The sequence below is a fragment of the Amblyomma americanum genome, chromosome 3 (genome assembly GCF_052857255.1).
Source record: "Amblyomma americanum isolate KBUSLIRL-KWMA chromosome 3, ASM5285725v1, whole genome shotgun sequence".
NCBI classification, from domain to species: Eukaryota; Metazoa; Arthropoda; class Arachnida; order Ixodida; family Ixodidae; genus Amblyomma; species Amblyomma americanum.
In genome coordinates this window covers 185,005,406-185,021,625 of record NC_135499.1, presented here as the reverse complement: position 1 = coordinate 185,021,625, position 16,220 = coordinate 185,005,406, and the positions used below count along the sequence as shown (strand labels likewise).

The following is a 16,220-nucleotide window of genomic DNA, read 5'->3' as shown; positions in this document are numbered from 1 at the left end:
TTAGGCGCAGGATTTGCAGGTGAAAGCTGTCATTCACTGAATGTGGCTCTTCTGCAAGGCACTGCTTAGTCAAAGGCTAGCTATGGCCCTTTTTTATCAGCTTGCAGTGCGATGAAACCTATAGAAAAAGTGCTTTCTTAGTTCTGGGTGAGTAGCTCCAGCAGATTTGGTTTTCGTTAAATGTTAGCATTAAGTCTAGAAACCGAATGGCATTGTCATTATGCATTTCATGGGTAAAATTCAGTGCACTGGCACAGTCATAAAAAAAACTCGTAAAAAACACATTGCTGACGACGGTTGGAAGCAAGTCACCAGGCGGAAGCCTAAGGATGATTAAAAAATTGTCAACATATCTGACACAAGAAGAACGTGTTTGTCAGGCTGCGTTGAAGAGAGTTGGCGAACTTGGCCAAAAAGTTTTGGCAAAACACTGGAGCAACACTAGCACTAATACAAATGCCATTCTTTTGAACGTACTTCTGCCTAGAAAGTCAACAATACTAGATAAGTAAAACACCAAGAGCTTAATGAAAAGAGTCAACATTCGGATCACTCGTATCCTGAAAATCAATGGCGCCAGTCTGTTTGATGAGCTCGCGCACCGTGCACAAGAGTGGTGTATGGAATAAAATAAGTCTTCCATGTCAACTTAGAACGTGGAAGTGGTACCAATAATGCCATCCTTCAGTTTATCAACCACGCTGCTGGAGTTTCAAATGACATATGGGTCATCCACCGGCAGCATGTTCAACTGGCACTGTAGAAATTGACCCACCAGCTTCTGTAAGGATCTTTGCTCTGTGTGTGTGTAACGTTGATAGGCAAAATTAGTTGTCTTTTGTTGTTTGCCAGATTTTGAACGTGTATCCACTCCTCGGTTAATCACCACATATGTGTAGTTTTTAGTGCGTCTGACACGCATGCGTGTTCTGGTGACCTAGGCTGGCCGTCTCTTGATTGAACTTCAGTTCTTAGTCCAGCATTATCCTGTGTTCTAGTACTTTCACTGGTGAAGTTATGTCTAGAACAAAATAAGGCAGACAGTGATTGTTTAAAGGCACTCCTAAATTCTAGTTCAGCTTGAGCGTTGGCAATCTAGAGCCACGACTCGCTCTACGAGAAGCTTCTCTAGCCGTCCTCGAATGAGTCATTTCAGGAAGCAGCATTTGCGCTGTAATGGCGCTATTGAAGTGCTGCTTTGCTCTCTTTGGTTAGGAATGATCTCGAGAACCAAACTGGGAGCATTTCCCGTCGGCCACCTGGAATTGTGCTTCTTGCTGTAAATGTAAGTGAAGAGATGAAAGATGTGATTACTTGTAAGAAGAGGGCAAGAAGGAGCTTCCAACTCCCCATTTTGGAATGGCAGTTGGAGAATAAGTGCAAGTATTTTAATTACTAAGAAAAGGAAACGTTTCAAAATGGTTTCACGCTCAACAGCAAACTGTAATGCTCATGGAGGATAAAAAGCACTTGAGTTTTGGGGCTCTCAGACTGCATGACATTCTAATCAAGCGGCCTTACCTTGCTCGTAATAGTCGTAGACTTTAACTGTGGCAGGTTTGGCATCTTCAATAGCGAACTCGCGGTGAACGCGAACGTCGAAGCACTTGTTTTCGGACGTTATCTGAAAGAAGGCACAATCTCTTTCAGCAATGTTGTTTTCGAGGAAAAGGGCTTTATTACACTGCTGCTGTTTGTTTGTGAGGACAAGGTGCAGAAAATTCGATACACTTCCCCTAAAGTTTCCCTTTTTTTCTATTTTGTTTTTACAAATGTAGTTATAGCTGAAGGTACAGTATAGTATATACTTTCTTTGTTATTACAGCTTTCAGTCTGCATTCACTGCAGATAAGTGCAGATGGCTCTCCTAAGCTCAAATAGCATGGTGGTCACTGAAGAAAGATACCCAAGTGTATTGTTACGGCACGCATAAAGCAATGGAATAAACTTGACGTACTTACTTCTTCAAAGTAAAAGTTAACCTGGTTCTTTTCAACTTCATGCCTCTTCAGCTTGACGTCTTTCTCACGGTAGAGCTGAAAGTATATTGCAGATATTGCATGAGCTCAAATTTTTAAGAGTTTGATACTACGGTTTACTGCTTTAGATAAGGTGGCTTTTGTATTGTGCGCATGAATATAGTAGTTGAGTTTGAATTTGCGCCCATCATTCTTGGAGTCATTCGTACAAATCAGTAGAAAGCTTACGACATGCCGTATTTTCTGTAAATTTAGATTTAATGGCATCGTTGCCCCAGGCCACTTGCAGCTTTAAATGAACGATGAACAAAAAAAGCATTGTGCGTTAATTTATTGTCGTGAAAAACACGGAGGCCACGAGTATGCCGTAGAAAGACTGATCTGCTTGAGCTTTATACATTTAGCTTGAACAGTGTTTTTAAGTTGCAACTTTTTAACAAGCACTTAACAAGCTCGTTATAAAAGCAGAAGAAATTTAGTTTGGCAGGTGCAGGAAGGTCAATTAAAAAGCGGAAATGAGGACTAAGTAGCCCACTTCACCTAGATAAAAGTAGATAAAGGAGAAGGGATTAAGGAGGAAATTCGACAATATGCAAATTGTCTTCTGAAGTTTCTTTGCTTTAAGAAATGGTTGTGTATAAATTAAGAAGCTGTTAACTTTGAATAATAGAGCCCAATAAGAAAAATTCATTCCTGCGCGACTCTTTCTATTGTTTACTTGAGAAATTGGCCAGAGTCTTTCAATTGAAATTCAGTTTACCCAACTCAACACAATCTGGCTACAAAAACGTTGATAAACGTTATAATTTCATTGGGTAAAAAGTAGCAAAAAACCTGTTCGCCATATATGCTACCGTTCTGAAACACTGCGCATGCACTCCACTGTTGTGCTTTAAGCTTCTACAAACACAACAAAGTGTGCGCTACTTTTGTGGAAACGTTGAAATGAAATTGTATTGGTGGAACCCCTAAATGTTAGAACAAACACCCTCTTCCCATACTTTTGAAGGAGCAACTAACAAAAGGTTGTGGAGATGGCGTTACAACACAGCATAAACATACTATTCGCATGCATTCACTAGCCTCAAACCTATGCAGTCATCCTTATTACTGGCTAAGCAAGGTACATGATCTAGTATCAGTGGTCATTAATAACCAAAGATTTTGAAAAGACTACCGGCGCCATTGGCCCAATCTGTGGAAGGCACAAAGCAAGAGGTTTACTTGCAAAGTTATGTAAGCTGAAATGAGTCCTTATGCATGAACAGTGAAAAAAGTGTAATGTAGTTCTTGAAATAGATGCCTGACATAGGCTTCTACTTGTCTGAAACGTTTTTTTTTAAGTGAAAGCAAAGCTTTATGATCCAAATCAATGTTTAATGAAATACTGACAAAACCATCTACCTCTAGCACTACTAATCAGCTTTTATTGGGCGTTCCATGAAAATTAAGCTGCAGCAAATTTATTACGGAGGAGAATTAACTTGCAGTTCAAATCACTCAGAATCAACTAAATGGCTTCCTGTTGACTTAAATTCAAAGGGAAATGAGTTGACCTGCAGATAATTGGCTTCCTGTAAACTCGTATCAGTAGAGAGCGTTTTGACATCATTACGAACGAGCTCAATAAAAGTTGAGCTTTTATGTCGAAGCTATAGACTCCAAAAGAACTCAGTAAGATGTCAATTGAAACTCAATATGAATTTTTGTAAGGCCTGTGCAAGAAGTTTTGTGTCACATGCATGCTTTTCCTGATCCTCAAAACCTTCTTTTCATGCAAACTTTCTCTTAGAAAAATGTATGCGAGTTTGATAGGTATAGCCGGTTTTTCGGAACAAAGTAACTGAAACAAAGCTATAAAAATCTGCAGTTTGCAGTGAGCATAAATTCTTACTCCAAAGATGTGATCCTCATCTGGAGTGTAGCCCGATACCAGCTTGAGCTCCACCACTGCCATGTTGGATGGTTGCTCACCGTCGAACCTAAATAAAGAAACGAAAATATTTGGGTTTAAGAGTAGCTCCCACTGTGAAGTGCTACGGAAAGCTCCGTTATCATATCCCTTCATTTTTTAGCACGAGGAAGGAGAACATGACAATAATATGCGATATAAAAATGTTCATGCTTGGTTACTTGTAAAAGTACAGCACTTGGTCCAGTTAACGCACCTCAGACAGATTTTGAGCTTGTGGTCATTGCAGTCAGACGCCTCTTGAGATGGAGTGGCTGTGAGCTCGAAACCCTCGCTCTTCGGTGCAGTATGAACGTTGTACTTCAGAGTCGCCTGAGCCGTGTATAAAGAAATAAAGGAAGCTTATAGACCTGTGCTTCGCAACTCGGCAGTAAAAATACATTCTAGTTAAAGTGGCCTAAAAGTTGATTATCTGGGAACATTAGTGAGAGTCTGCTTTCTTTAGCTAAATAATTTTTGTCATGACAAACTATACTTTCCATGTGCCAAAATTCACCACTGCTAGCGTCCATCAGCATGCAGTGGAATCATCTTCTCTGCCAGTGAAGGATGTCTAAATGAGCAAAGATTTCTTAGGCACAATAGGACGATTACTGGGGCATCCCGGTGATTATCGCATCTGATAAGGAGTACCTTAGCATTTGCGCTCATCTCTTTATGCTGTTTTTCTGATTCGCTGCACGCTTCATCATTTTCGCATGCTGTATGCCATATATGAAAAAAATATTTGTGGTCATGCACAGGAAAATATGGCAGTAAGAGCAAGGAGCCATGTAATGTGAAATTTTGCAGCTGTTCTCTCTTGCAATGTAGTAACCCGCCAATTTAAACATTACATTCCCGTTTTCTTACAGCCATTATTCCTTCACAGTAAAGCTGCAGGTGTAAAAAAATATTACTTGCCTATGCAATATGCAACACATCAAGGCAATGTTGGATATTTCTGCAGAACATACGCATGCATGAGGCAATAAAACATGAGCCTAGACAAGGTGCCAAAGGCACTGGAGTGTCCACACTTCACCTGATATGCGGAAGCCTACAGTAATGCAGTGGTGATCTGGCTTACCGATATAAGGGCACATCCAGGACCTGTTGCTTCTGAAGTGAGCTTGTTGGGCAAGCTGACAACCTTCTTCTCCTGTACGACCAGTTTGGTGTCCTCCTTAAGGTTATACGACTCACTGACGTCAGTACCGTCGACCTTAACTGAGATGTCAACGGGATCTTTGCTAACGTAAGTAGCGAACGCCGACAGAGCCTGGAGACCGAGAACTGTATCCTGAAATGAGAAACAGAAATGATAGAAACAGAGATGCCTATAAGCAGTGGGATTGCAAAAGAAGGCTGACTGGTGTATACTAATTAGATAAGGAACTGAGAAAATAGCACATAGAAATGCATGCAAAAATGCGCACAAGTGTTTCCTACTGATAATGCTGGACAAATAAAGATTGATCATTGTTAGTGGTATGCCTCGGGGGTAATTAGGACAGGTACTGGAGCGTAAAACACCCCACCGCTCTAGCTGATCACAAGTAGACAGCACTGCCCAACCAAGTTTCCAAACAAAGTCGCGTAGATGGTCTGGGAGAGGCGTCGACGCTATGCGCGCCCATTGAACACGGCGAATCGGTGAGCGGCGGGCCGCCAGCACAACAGGCAACAACAGCGAGCCCATAATGTCCACCACACGGTCTGCAGCGATGTTGACATTAGGTGCTACTGCGCTTACATGTCTAAAAAAGGTCACTGACGTAGCATAGAAAGCGGTAGGCTGCTCTGATTGAGGTCCATGATTAACAGGGGCCGAGGGATTCAAAAAGCGCAAAGAAGGGCCAGAAAAGTACCGCGCCAGGGTTCGCGCCGGAGAGGCGTCCCCCAGCAGGATATTTTTTTTTAATTGGTTCTGGGGGAAAGGAAATGGCGCAGTATCTGTCTCATATATCGTTGGACACCTGAACCGCGCCGTAAGGGAAGGGATAAAGGAGGGAGTGAAAGAAGGAAGGAGGAGGTGCCGTAGTGGAGGGCGCCGGAATAATTTCGACCACCTGGGGATCTTTAACGTGCACTGACATCGCACAGCACACGGGCGCCTTAGCGTTTTTCCTCCATAAAGACGCAGCCGCCGCGGTCGGGTTCGAACCCGGGAACTCCGGATCAGTAGTCGAGCGCCCTAACCACTGAGCCACCGCGGCGGGTAAGCAGGATACGCAAAATGCACTTCAAAGCTAACAACGAGGACGTGATGGACAAAGTTGGAAAGGCAAAACCGCCTCTCTCCCGTGGTTGTCCAAGAACAGCACGAGCCACAAGCTCGGTTCCGCCTACACAAAAAAAAAATCTGTAGTCTGCACCCGCCTTATGACGCGCAGGGATGATTTAACAATGTGGCAAAGGTACCAGAAGGTACCCAGCACGACCGACTGAACCAGGTAGCGCCTCTCAAGCAGAGGCAGGTCAAATGTCTGCGCCCTCCGCACACGAGCTGTAATGTCCTCTACGACCGAAGACCACATACCATGCCATATTCCGGCACAGTCGTAGGTCAAGCCTAAAAATGCGCATCTGCGCACAGCACTGCAAATGTATCGCACATGTAATACGTCTCTGAGGAGACCCCACAAAAAGTAGACTCTTCGCATAATTAAGAGCAGCCCCCGACAAGGAGGCGTACTCAAAAAAAAAAAACGTTTAAAGCTTCGAGCAGGCTGCGTTCATCACCTAAGTAGAGTGTGATGTCATCTGCATAAGCGGTGACGCGTACTGCCTCATCACTGCCTGGCAACGCCAGACCTCTAATAAGAGAGCGGTGATTGACTGCCAAGAGGAAAGGCTCTAATCCTAAGACAAACAAGGGGCGGAGAGCGGACAACCTTGACGGACGCCGCGGTCAACATCAAAGGCGGTACTTTCCCAGCCATCGAGGAACAGAGTGCTTGAAATATCTCTGTACATCTCTTTAATGAGAAGCACGAAAGAATGTGGGGAACCGAAAGCATCCAGCTGTGTACCGTAAATATACTCATGCTCTAAAAAGTCGAACGCCTTCTCTTGATCGAGGGAAACAAGACGACCCTGTGCGCGCCGCCGTATAGTATACTCTAGGATATCTCGCGTTACGGAAGATAAACTATATATTTCACGAACCGGGGTGGAGAAAACCAGGTGGCAGGAAATGACGGACGGGAGAAGAGCCCGTAGACGGCGAACGAGTAATTTTGCTAATACTTTATAATCTGAAATTAGTAAGGTGATAGGGCGCCAATCTGCTGGACATGTCGAGAAAGGAGACTTTTTTTAGGAATCAGGACAATGCGGCCTCTTTTAAATGAATCGGGAAAGACATGCCGAGTGAAGCAGATTTTTAACACATCTGAGAAAATGGGGCCCACAATAAGCCAGCATTGTAAATAGATCTCCAAAGGAACGCCATCTGGCGTAGGCGCTGAGCCTCGTTTCATGGAACCTAACACCTCCTTGATTTCACCTGTTGTTGGCGGAGCCATAAGGACGTCATGACGTTCAGCGGCAACCTGCGGCAAGCCTGCAAAAAATGGCTGCGCGGAAACGTAATCGCGACCAAACAGAAGGAGCGACTGAGCAATATCCCGGAAATGGCCGAAAAACGCACTGAAATTCCTGGCAATTGGCTGGGTCACAACCCTGGCGGAAGATGTAAAAGCAGGGGCACCTTGAGGGCACAACAGTTCCTGGCGCGCAAACCGAAGCACCTCAGGATGAGCAGTTGGAGTGCGTCGACAACGCCATGCAGCTGCTGTCAAAGAGGATGATCGTAAAATGCGCTGGAGACCCTCATCTTTCCATGCGCACATAAACGACGATGGTGACGGGGTGCGCTGAGCTATGTATAGGCAGCTTGGCCGTCACCACACGCACCTCAGCTGAGACGTGAGCCCTAAGGGCTCGACCAGAAGCGGCGCAATGGTGACGCCACTGCTCCTTCAGACGGTCCCAATCACCAGGCACGGCCCCAAAAACCAAAAAAAAAAAACGCAAGGCCCGCGTTAGTCCTTCTCTCGTGCTGTAGTCGTGAAGGGTGCGCACATCCAAACGCCATGGTCTTTGAGGAGACACAGCAGTCGCCGGAACCCCGAGTGACAGAAGAAAGGGGCGATGGTCTGATGTGTATACTGTCGAGGATGGCAGCGCCATTACGTTATAGCAGCACAAACTGTCCTCGAAAGGCCTGTCGGTACATACGCCCTGTATAACCTGCGCGACAATAATCCGCGACACCAAGTCCACACAATGACGCCGCCATACAGGAGCTCATAAGCGTATGTGAGCATAAACTGGTTGACTAGGCGGCGCAACTCGCGCGCATTCCAGCGTGGCCTGCCCCTACCAAGGCCCTGCACATCAGCGACCGTATCGAGCACGCTGTCGAAATTGCCCAACATCACAACGTTACGTCACCCAAGAAAATACACATCTACATCTTAAAAGAATGACTTTACCAAATTAGAATGCGCAGGTGCATAGATGCAAAGAATTCTCACGCGAAGTGCGTCAAACGTACAGTCGAACGCCAGCACGCGTCCAAGCGTGTCGTAGGTAACATGATGGTCTCGCAGGAGTATGCGGTTCAAAACAAGAACGCCAACGCCGCTAGAAAGCGTGCTGGCGTACAAAAAGAAAGCATCGACGCCAAACCTACGCTTAAATTCCAACACGCCACTGAGGCGAAAAAAATTGGTTTCTTGAAGCACAGGATACCGCAGCCCGATGAACGAGCGAAAGCGACCACCTCGGCCTGCTTCATAACATTGCGGAACCCCTGCACGTTAAGAGTGATGATGCTAAGACTAATCATTTTGGAAATAAAAAATAAAGCGAGAAGTTGTGATGTCTAGGCAATACAATGCACGCCGTGAACGGCGCCAAACCACCTCACATTTTTCGTGGGGCTGGACCAGAGGAGGCACGAGGCCTGCCTTGGCCGACCAGCAGAAATGTCCGAGTCAGCAGTCGACGCATGCGGACGCTTTAAGCTCGAACTCAAAGCGACCATCTCAACATCCGAAGACAGGGTACTAGGAGTGCTGGCGCTAATCCCCGATGCAGAAGAGGACGGCGACTGCACAGGTTCCGCGTCAGGAGATGGCCTTGGCTCCTGCCCAGGCGAAATATTTGTGCCGACACTAAACCTCGATGACGAAGGAGATGCCGACGGCTCCTGCCCAGGCACGATGAAGATGATGATGAGGACGACAAGCTGCTCTCGTCACCATCGGCCTCAGATATGTTGGCGTTGTTGCTCAAAGCCGCAGCGCTGGCTGCGGGCTGCCGCGCGGGCTCCGAGAGCGGCTTGTCCCTAGCATCAGAGACTTGCAGGGGCGCAATGGGCTCGGCCTCCGTAGCGGCAGGTACATTTGTAGAGACTGAGGCTGACAGAGCCTGCACATTTACTGTCGGCTTGCTGGGTGCATCACTGGACGCATTAGCCGCAGGCACCGGTTCTTCCACCCACACTCTGAGACGCAGAGGAACCACTCGTTACAGCGTCGGTGTCGGAAACGCCGGGCTCCTTGATGGCTTCATCGGCTGCCTGTGCGACCGGCCGAGGTGCAGGTCGGGCCGCAGCTTCAGAGTACGAGGGCTTGATCGAGCATGCCACGGTAGCATGTGAATGACCACAACGTCAACAAGGCAGCACACAACCTTGGCCTTGGTGCCCAACGACACCGCAGCGGGCGCAGAATGGAGCCGTGCACTGTGCTCTGAAGTGTGCAGTCGACCCACAACGCCGACAAACACACTGCATGCCTTTGTAACCGTATGTCACGTGGTGACCTGCGATGTAGGCACGGGTGACTCGGGCTTCATTTCAATTCGGACGTACCGCATCCCGGTGGTGACCGTGGGACGCGACCCCATGATGCCGCGACTTATGTGCACCACCTTGCCATAAGGGCTTTGAAAGAGCCTTGGCAAGGGCATCACTTGGTACGCGGGCGGGCAGAAAAAGAACAGGCATCTGCTGGCTCATGGGGACGATGGCGACGCGTTCCTTGCCGATGATGACGCAGGACGCATCAACGATTGCAGCCATGGCGGCTTCACTCTTCACGGTTACTTGGTAATTGCGTCCACCGAAATGCTGTACACAGTAAACTTCTTCCAATCCAACTACGGAGGCTGCCGCATCGATGACATCCTCCGTACTAGCCCCCTAAGGGACGACGTCAAAGGCAAGGGCCTTTGTAGGTTCAATATAGCTCAATATAGCTCACCATATTGAGGCGCCCGCCAGCCGAAGGACACCCGAACCAAAAAAAAAGGTCACGACCGGAAATCGAGCACCGGCCACCGACGCAAGCCGGCGGCCGGAACACACACAGGAACAAAGTCCAGGAGAATCCACCATCCCGCACCACGGCAGGTGCGAGGCGGTGCGAACTGCCTAGCCCGTCAGTAACGCGTAGGCGGGAACCACACGTGCGAGCATCTTCTTCTGTTGTTGCCAGGAAGAATGAAAAGGAAAGTGCACAGGCCTGCCCACTGGCTCAAGCTGAGCCACAATCGCTACCACGTGCTGAAAGTAGGAGAGTTTAAACATAGGATAGAAAGATAGGATAGAAAAGACGCACGCTATGAGCCTATCTGTTGCTGCCAGGAAGAAAGGAGAGCGCTTAGGCTTGCTCATTGGCTCAAGCCGAGCAACAATCGCTACCACGTGCAGATAGAAGGAGAGCTGAAAGATGGGATAGAAAGACAAGGCCGATCCCGGAGGTAGTGCAATACTGGGCCAACTGGTGGCGGGAGTGAAGCATCCTTCAAACTCTCCGCCACATTTCCAAAAATAAGTCCGACTTGGACCCGTAACAGATACTCTACGGGTCCGGACAATAGCCTCGCGCTCATAGCGCACAACTGGCGGACGTCTGTATGGCGCAAGATTTTACTGACTTTGGTATCAAAATTATGACCCAACCGTTTGTCACACACCACTGCGGGTGACGTCATGGTATTTCTCGTTGCACATAGCATATGTATCTTAGTCAGGATGGAGGCTAGCTTCCGAGAGGGATTCGAGCCACCGACATATGTAACTCCAATTGTCTGCCTTTCCTAGACTTTCGTTCTGGGTGGTGTCATATGATTAGCAGTCGCATTTACTACCTCCGCTTGCGGTGAAGTGCTCATGAGGTAGGGCGAAGTAGCAATGGTCAGAAAAGGTGATAACAGCAGCAATAACTACCTTTTTGCTACCTCCTTTTTCCAGAGGTAATAACGAGGATGAAACTAGCCTCCCTGTATACGCAGTGCCTTATGACCTCGACCGTATCAGAGGCTTGGAAGAGCGCTAACATTATCTTAATTCATAAGAAAAGAGATGCCACGGACTTGGAAAATTACAGGCCGATCTGCTTACTGTCCATTGCCTACAAGGTATTTACTAATTAAGGTAATCGCTAATAGAGTCAGGGCAACCTTAGACTTCAATCAACCAAATGATCAGGCAAACGTTCGTAAAAAGATATTCCGCAATAGATCATATTCACGCTATCAAACAGGTGATAGAGAAATGCACAAAATATGGCCAATGGCCAACCCCTATTGATTAAGATTGTTGATTAAGCCTGTATTGATTAAGAGAATTTTACTCAGTAGAAACTTCGGCAGTGATGCAGGCATTGTGCAATAAGGGTGTAGAACAGCCTTTTGTCAAAATATTGGCAGATGTCTATAGCAGCTGCACAGCTACCATAGTCATCCATAAAGTCAGCAATAAAATTCCAATAAGGAAGGGCATCAGGCAGGGATACACGATCTTGCCGATGCTGCTCACCGCCTGTTTGCAGGAGGTATTCCATCGCCTGAATTGGGAACAGTTGGGGATAAGAGTTAATGGAGAATACCTAAGCAATCTGCGATTCGCTGATGACATTGCCTTGCTGAATCACTCAGGAGATGAATTGCAAAGCATAATCCAGGAGTTAGACAGGAAGAGCAGAACGGTGGGTCTAAAAATTAGCGTGCAGAAAACCACAGTAATGTTCAATAGTATAGCAAGGCAACAGCAGTTGACAATTGGCAGCGAGGGGCTGGAAGTGGTAAAGGAATACTTAGGGCAGGTAGTGACCGGTACCGCTAATCCGGGTCATGAGATTGGAAAATAAATAGAAGAATAAGAATGGGATGGGGCACATATGAAAGGCTTTCTAAGATCATGAATGGCAGTTTACCAATATCCCTGAAGAGAAAAGTATACAACAGCTGTGTCTTACTAGTACTCACCTACGGGGCAGAAACTTGGGAAAATGGTTTAGCTCAAGTTAAGGACAACACAGCGAGCTATGGAAAGAAAAATGATAGGTGTAACGTTAAGAGAGCGAAAGCGGGCGAAGTGGGTGAGGGAACAAACGCGGGTTAATGACATCCTAGCCTAAATCAAGACCAAGAAATGGGCTTGGGCAGGGCATGTAATGCAAAGGCAAGATAACTGCTGGTCGTTAAGGGTAACGGAGTGGATTCCAAGAGAAGGCAAGCATAGCAGGGGGCGGCAGACATGGGAGAGGCCTTTGCCCTGCAGTGGGCGTAGTCTGGTTGGTGATGAATAAAGTAGTGCAAAGGTAGTATCCGTTAAAAGCAGGTAGTGACAGCAGCCGTTATGACCGTTTTTTCTGAGAGTGTACTTGTGGCGTCCTTCCGCAGCTCACATAACGAAGGAGGGCCATTTGAAGAAGTGCCAAATTACTCCTTTTTGCTGTGTGGTTTCAATGCCTACACTAAGGCTGCCGGTAGGAGCTTTAGATTCGTGTCCAGGTACTCGTAAGATCTCATGATGCTCGTCATGCGCAGGAAGAAGAAGTTTTGCATGGAAAACCAAGCTCCTGGTGTGTGTTCCACGTGACGTCCAGATACCTGTGTGGATGGGAAGCCTCCGCGGCTGTTTCTCTTGGTCGCCATCCAGCGGACAATGGGCTGCGCCTTGCTCAGGTTCTCTTGGGCGTTCAGCTTGAGGTAGGCGAGCACTGCATACGCCGCCGTTTCCACGTCGGCCGACGCTGATGGACCCTTCTTGCCCGCGTTGCTCCAGTAGGTCAGGGCACCTACATCGGGAAAGAAAAGTATGAGAAAGAGACGCCATCTGATAGCTCGCGATATTTATTGCCCAAAGCGTGGCATAGAAAAATTAATTTGGTATGAGTTAATTCTGCAATCCCCTAAAGAAAGAGAGTTAGAAATTCGATGCAGTTACGAGTTGAAAAAGACTTGTTTCTTATACAGGAATATCTATTTCACTTTGCTACTCAGATTCCGACATGGCAGCGCTCTTATGTGGTAGTTTGCCGGATCGGCGGTGAATAATAGCAATTACCTGCTTCATTTTCGAGCGCTTAAAATAAATAACGTATCAAAGACATCAAGGTTGGGGGGCGGGGCACCAAATTGACGTTAAAATTATATATTGGCTGCTTCAGCGAACACTTTCAAAAATTCCTGAAAATATTGGGTTCAATATAGCAAAAAGATATAGTGTAGGACCACAATATGCTGGCGGACACAATATGCTGCAAAACCCTCTAATTATCGAGGTAATTAGCAAAAACCCACTAATTAAATTTTAAATTATTATAGCTGGGTGGTAAGTCTCGATCGGGATTTTGATGCTGTGAACAAAACGATGTTATATCAGTTTTTTGAAACGAAGAAAAACTCAATTTCTAGCGCCCTGCAGCGCGAAGAAATCCGACGCTTTTTCTCGCACGCAACCGAAACTGAGCGCACGAGGAACGCCGGAAGTATGGCGTAAGCGAAGCGTCCACTGGTGACGTATTGTAATGAATGCAGCGCCCAATTCGAAACGCGTGTGCGAACTTTCCTAGCTAGAGAACATCGGCATCAGCATAGTCCGCGGCCGGCGTTATCGACTGCTTCGTCGCTCGGAGTAAGAAAAAAGTTAGCCATCGTCTGCTACGCGGCCGTCAATTTTTAGAGCCCTGATGGGCGCATCTGCAGGCGTTTTTTGTGTGTGCGTGTGTGCGCTACTTTTGGTATGGCTGCCCGACGGGCTCGTTTTTGTGCGTGACCACAAATTCATTTACTCACCAGGATGATCTTCTGTTTTCTTATAATCGCTGCGCATCAGGAACCACGTCCGAAAAAGAAAAGCTTTGTCAGCATGGCAAGGAGAGCTTGCATAGCAGTGGCTGTGTGCAATTGTAAAGTTGTTCTTGCGGTTGTGTTTGCAATAGGTGCTCGTCTTGGCGGCGCGTATCAAGATATCAACTGAAAATATTCCCCGAGAGATGCTCATTTCTGCTGCGAATCCATCAAAGGCCGCATTCTACTGTGCATTGCAATGGACAGCAAGCATTTTGAACACGTGATGTGAAAACGGCTTCTTTTCATACCATGTACTAGTTCTTTCCTGGAGTGTCCACGTGGGGCTGCAACCAACTAAATCCATAAAAGGTACATATTTCATTCATTCCTGTTTGTTGTAGAACTGGAAAGTGCTAAGCATCTGCTGACAATATTTCCAAATTAAGTACTAGCACTTGTTACAGAACGGGACGTGATGATCCAGGACACGTCAACCGTATTGAGCCAGCCGGTACGGAGCACATTAGTGCTAAAATTGCAATATTTTCAGTTAGAATCTTTTCATCTGCGAAGTCATTCTCATTTATGGTAGCAGTCAAGCCGATACCGCATGAAAGAAATAGCCGCTTGACGGAAATAATAAATGCATGTCGATATACCGGCACTATTTGACGCTAAACAGTAATCTGCACACTGTCAGAGAAGAGTACCTTTACCCCTTTCACGAAGCTATAGTCGGATACAACTTAAGTCTGCAGTGAAGCTCCGCCCACCTTCAGGACCACCGCACAGGATTCTTCCACGACAAAAAAGTAGTCTGCAGTTAAAACCTTTTCGTTACCTAAACAAGAAAGTGCTCACCAGAAAAAATTATTAGCTCTAGAATTTTGATACCTGGCTCGTTTAATAAAGGCAAACATTAAAAAGTTGATTTCGTTTGCTGTTGTGTTTGGCTAGCGGAGTAATGCAGGGCGCCGCGGACCGTGGCCCAGTGTTAGCAACTGCTGTTTTTTTTTTAAGTTGTATCCAACTATAGTGATGAAAATAAAATTATTAAAAATAACTTTCCAGAGTTAACCAGACATGCAGAGCGCCAGGTGTGCTTATCAGTGTTCCCAAAAGCGACGGCCGCGTTGCAGACGATGAATATAATTTTCCGTACTCCGAGCGACGAAAGCAGTCGATAACGCCATCCGCTGTCTAATCTGAGTGCCGAGGATCTCTAGCGAGGAAAGTTAGCACACGCATTTCAAATTGGGCGCTGCATTCATTACAACACGTCACCTGCGGACGCTTCGCCTACGCCCTACTTCCGGCGCTCCTCGTGCGCTCAGTTTCGGTCGGGTGCGGGAAAAACCGTCGGATTTCTTCGCGCTGCAGGGCTCTAGAAATTGGGTGTTTCTTCGTTTCAAAAACTGATATGACATAGTCTTGTTCACGGCATCGAACTCCCAATTGAGACTAGCCGCCCCAGCTACGATATTTTAAAAGTTAATAAGTAGGTTCTTGTTAATCACCTGGATAATTACAGGGTGTTTGCAGCATATTGCGTCCGCCGGGGCAGAAAGTGTGATCGTACTCCTACTTCTTGCTTTATTGAGTCCAATATTTTCAGGAGTTTTTGAAAGTGTTCGCTGAAACACCCGGTGAATTGTAAGCTATGCACAGTTGCTTTATGCGCAATGCAGTGAGATGCGGCACGTGGCTGTTGCGCCCAATTATGAATAGGCAGAACAGCGTACCTCTCGTAGCTCACTTGGGAAAAAAATAAAAATAAAAACGGCCGAGTCAGTCCAATGGCCAACGCACCTTTGTGAACAGCGATGGACTCCAATTTCTCGAGGTAATCTTTGGCAGACTCATGTCCCGCCAGGGCCGCGGCGTAGGCGGACAGGGCCAAGTTGTGGGCACTGGGGTCTCGCTGGGCGCTGATGCAGCGGAGCGCAGACTCAACGACCTTCTCGTCCGCAAGGCCGCCCTCCAGAAGAGCGGTGAGCACGTACGCCGTCAGCGCTCCCGGGGCAGTGGAGTTAACCTTGCCCTGCGGAGGAGAGTATAGTTTCGACGGGGATGAAACACTGAAACGCTGCTTATATTTAAGAGTGGCTCCCGCTTTAAAACGTCTCTATCGTCTTTGATGCAGTGCTTTTCGTTTTCCTGCTGGTATTCATTTCGAATGAAAAACTAACATG

The 16,220-nt window shown here is 46.8% G+C and overlaps 1 protein-coding gene across 22 annotated transcripts in view; it reads right to left on the bottom strand.

Annotated features, from left to right (window-relative positions):
* The window catches only part of LOC144125621 (alpha-1-macroglobulin-like), a 166,410-nt gene that overhangs the window by 1,487 nt on the left and 148,703 nt on the right, over positions 1 to 16,220 (bottom strand). For all 22 annotated transcript variants that reach the window (XM_077659184.1, XM_077659166.1, XM_077659165.1 and 19 more), the window contains 7 exons: positions 15,838 to 16,069; positions 12,844 to 13,031; positions 5,021 to 5,233; positions 4,148 to 4,263; positions 3,874 to 3,961; positions 1,962 to 2,036; positions 1,522 to 1,624 (listed from right to left, as the gene is read on the bottom strand). In XM_077659184.1, the coding sequence (XP_077515310.1) occupies positions 1,522 to 1,624; positions 1,962 to 2,036; positions 3,874 to 3,961; positions 4,148 to 4,263; positions 5,021 to 5,233; positions 12,844 to 13,031; positions 15,838 to 16,069 (1,015 nt within the window). The remainder of the gene's footprint in view (positions 1 to 1,521; positions 1,625 to 1,961; positions 2,037 to 3,873; positions 3,962 to 4,147; positions 4,264 to 5,020; positions 5,234 to 12,843; positions 13,032 to 15,837; positions 16,070 to 16,220) is intronic.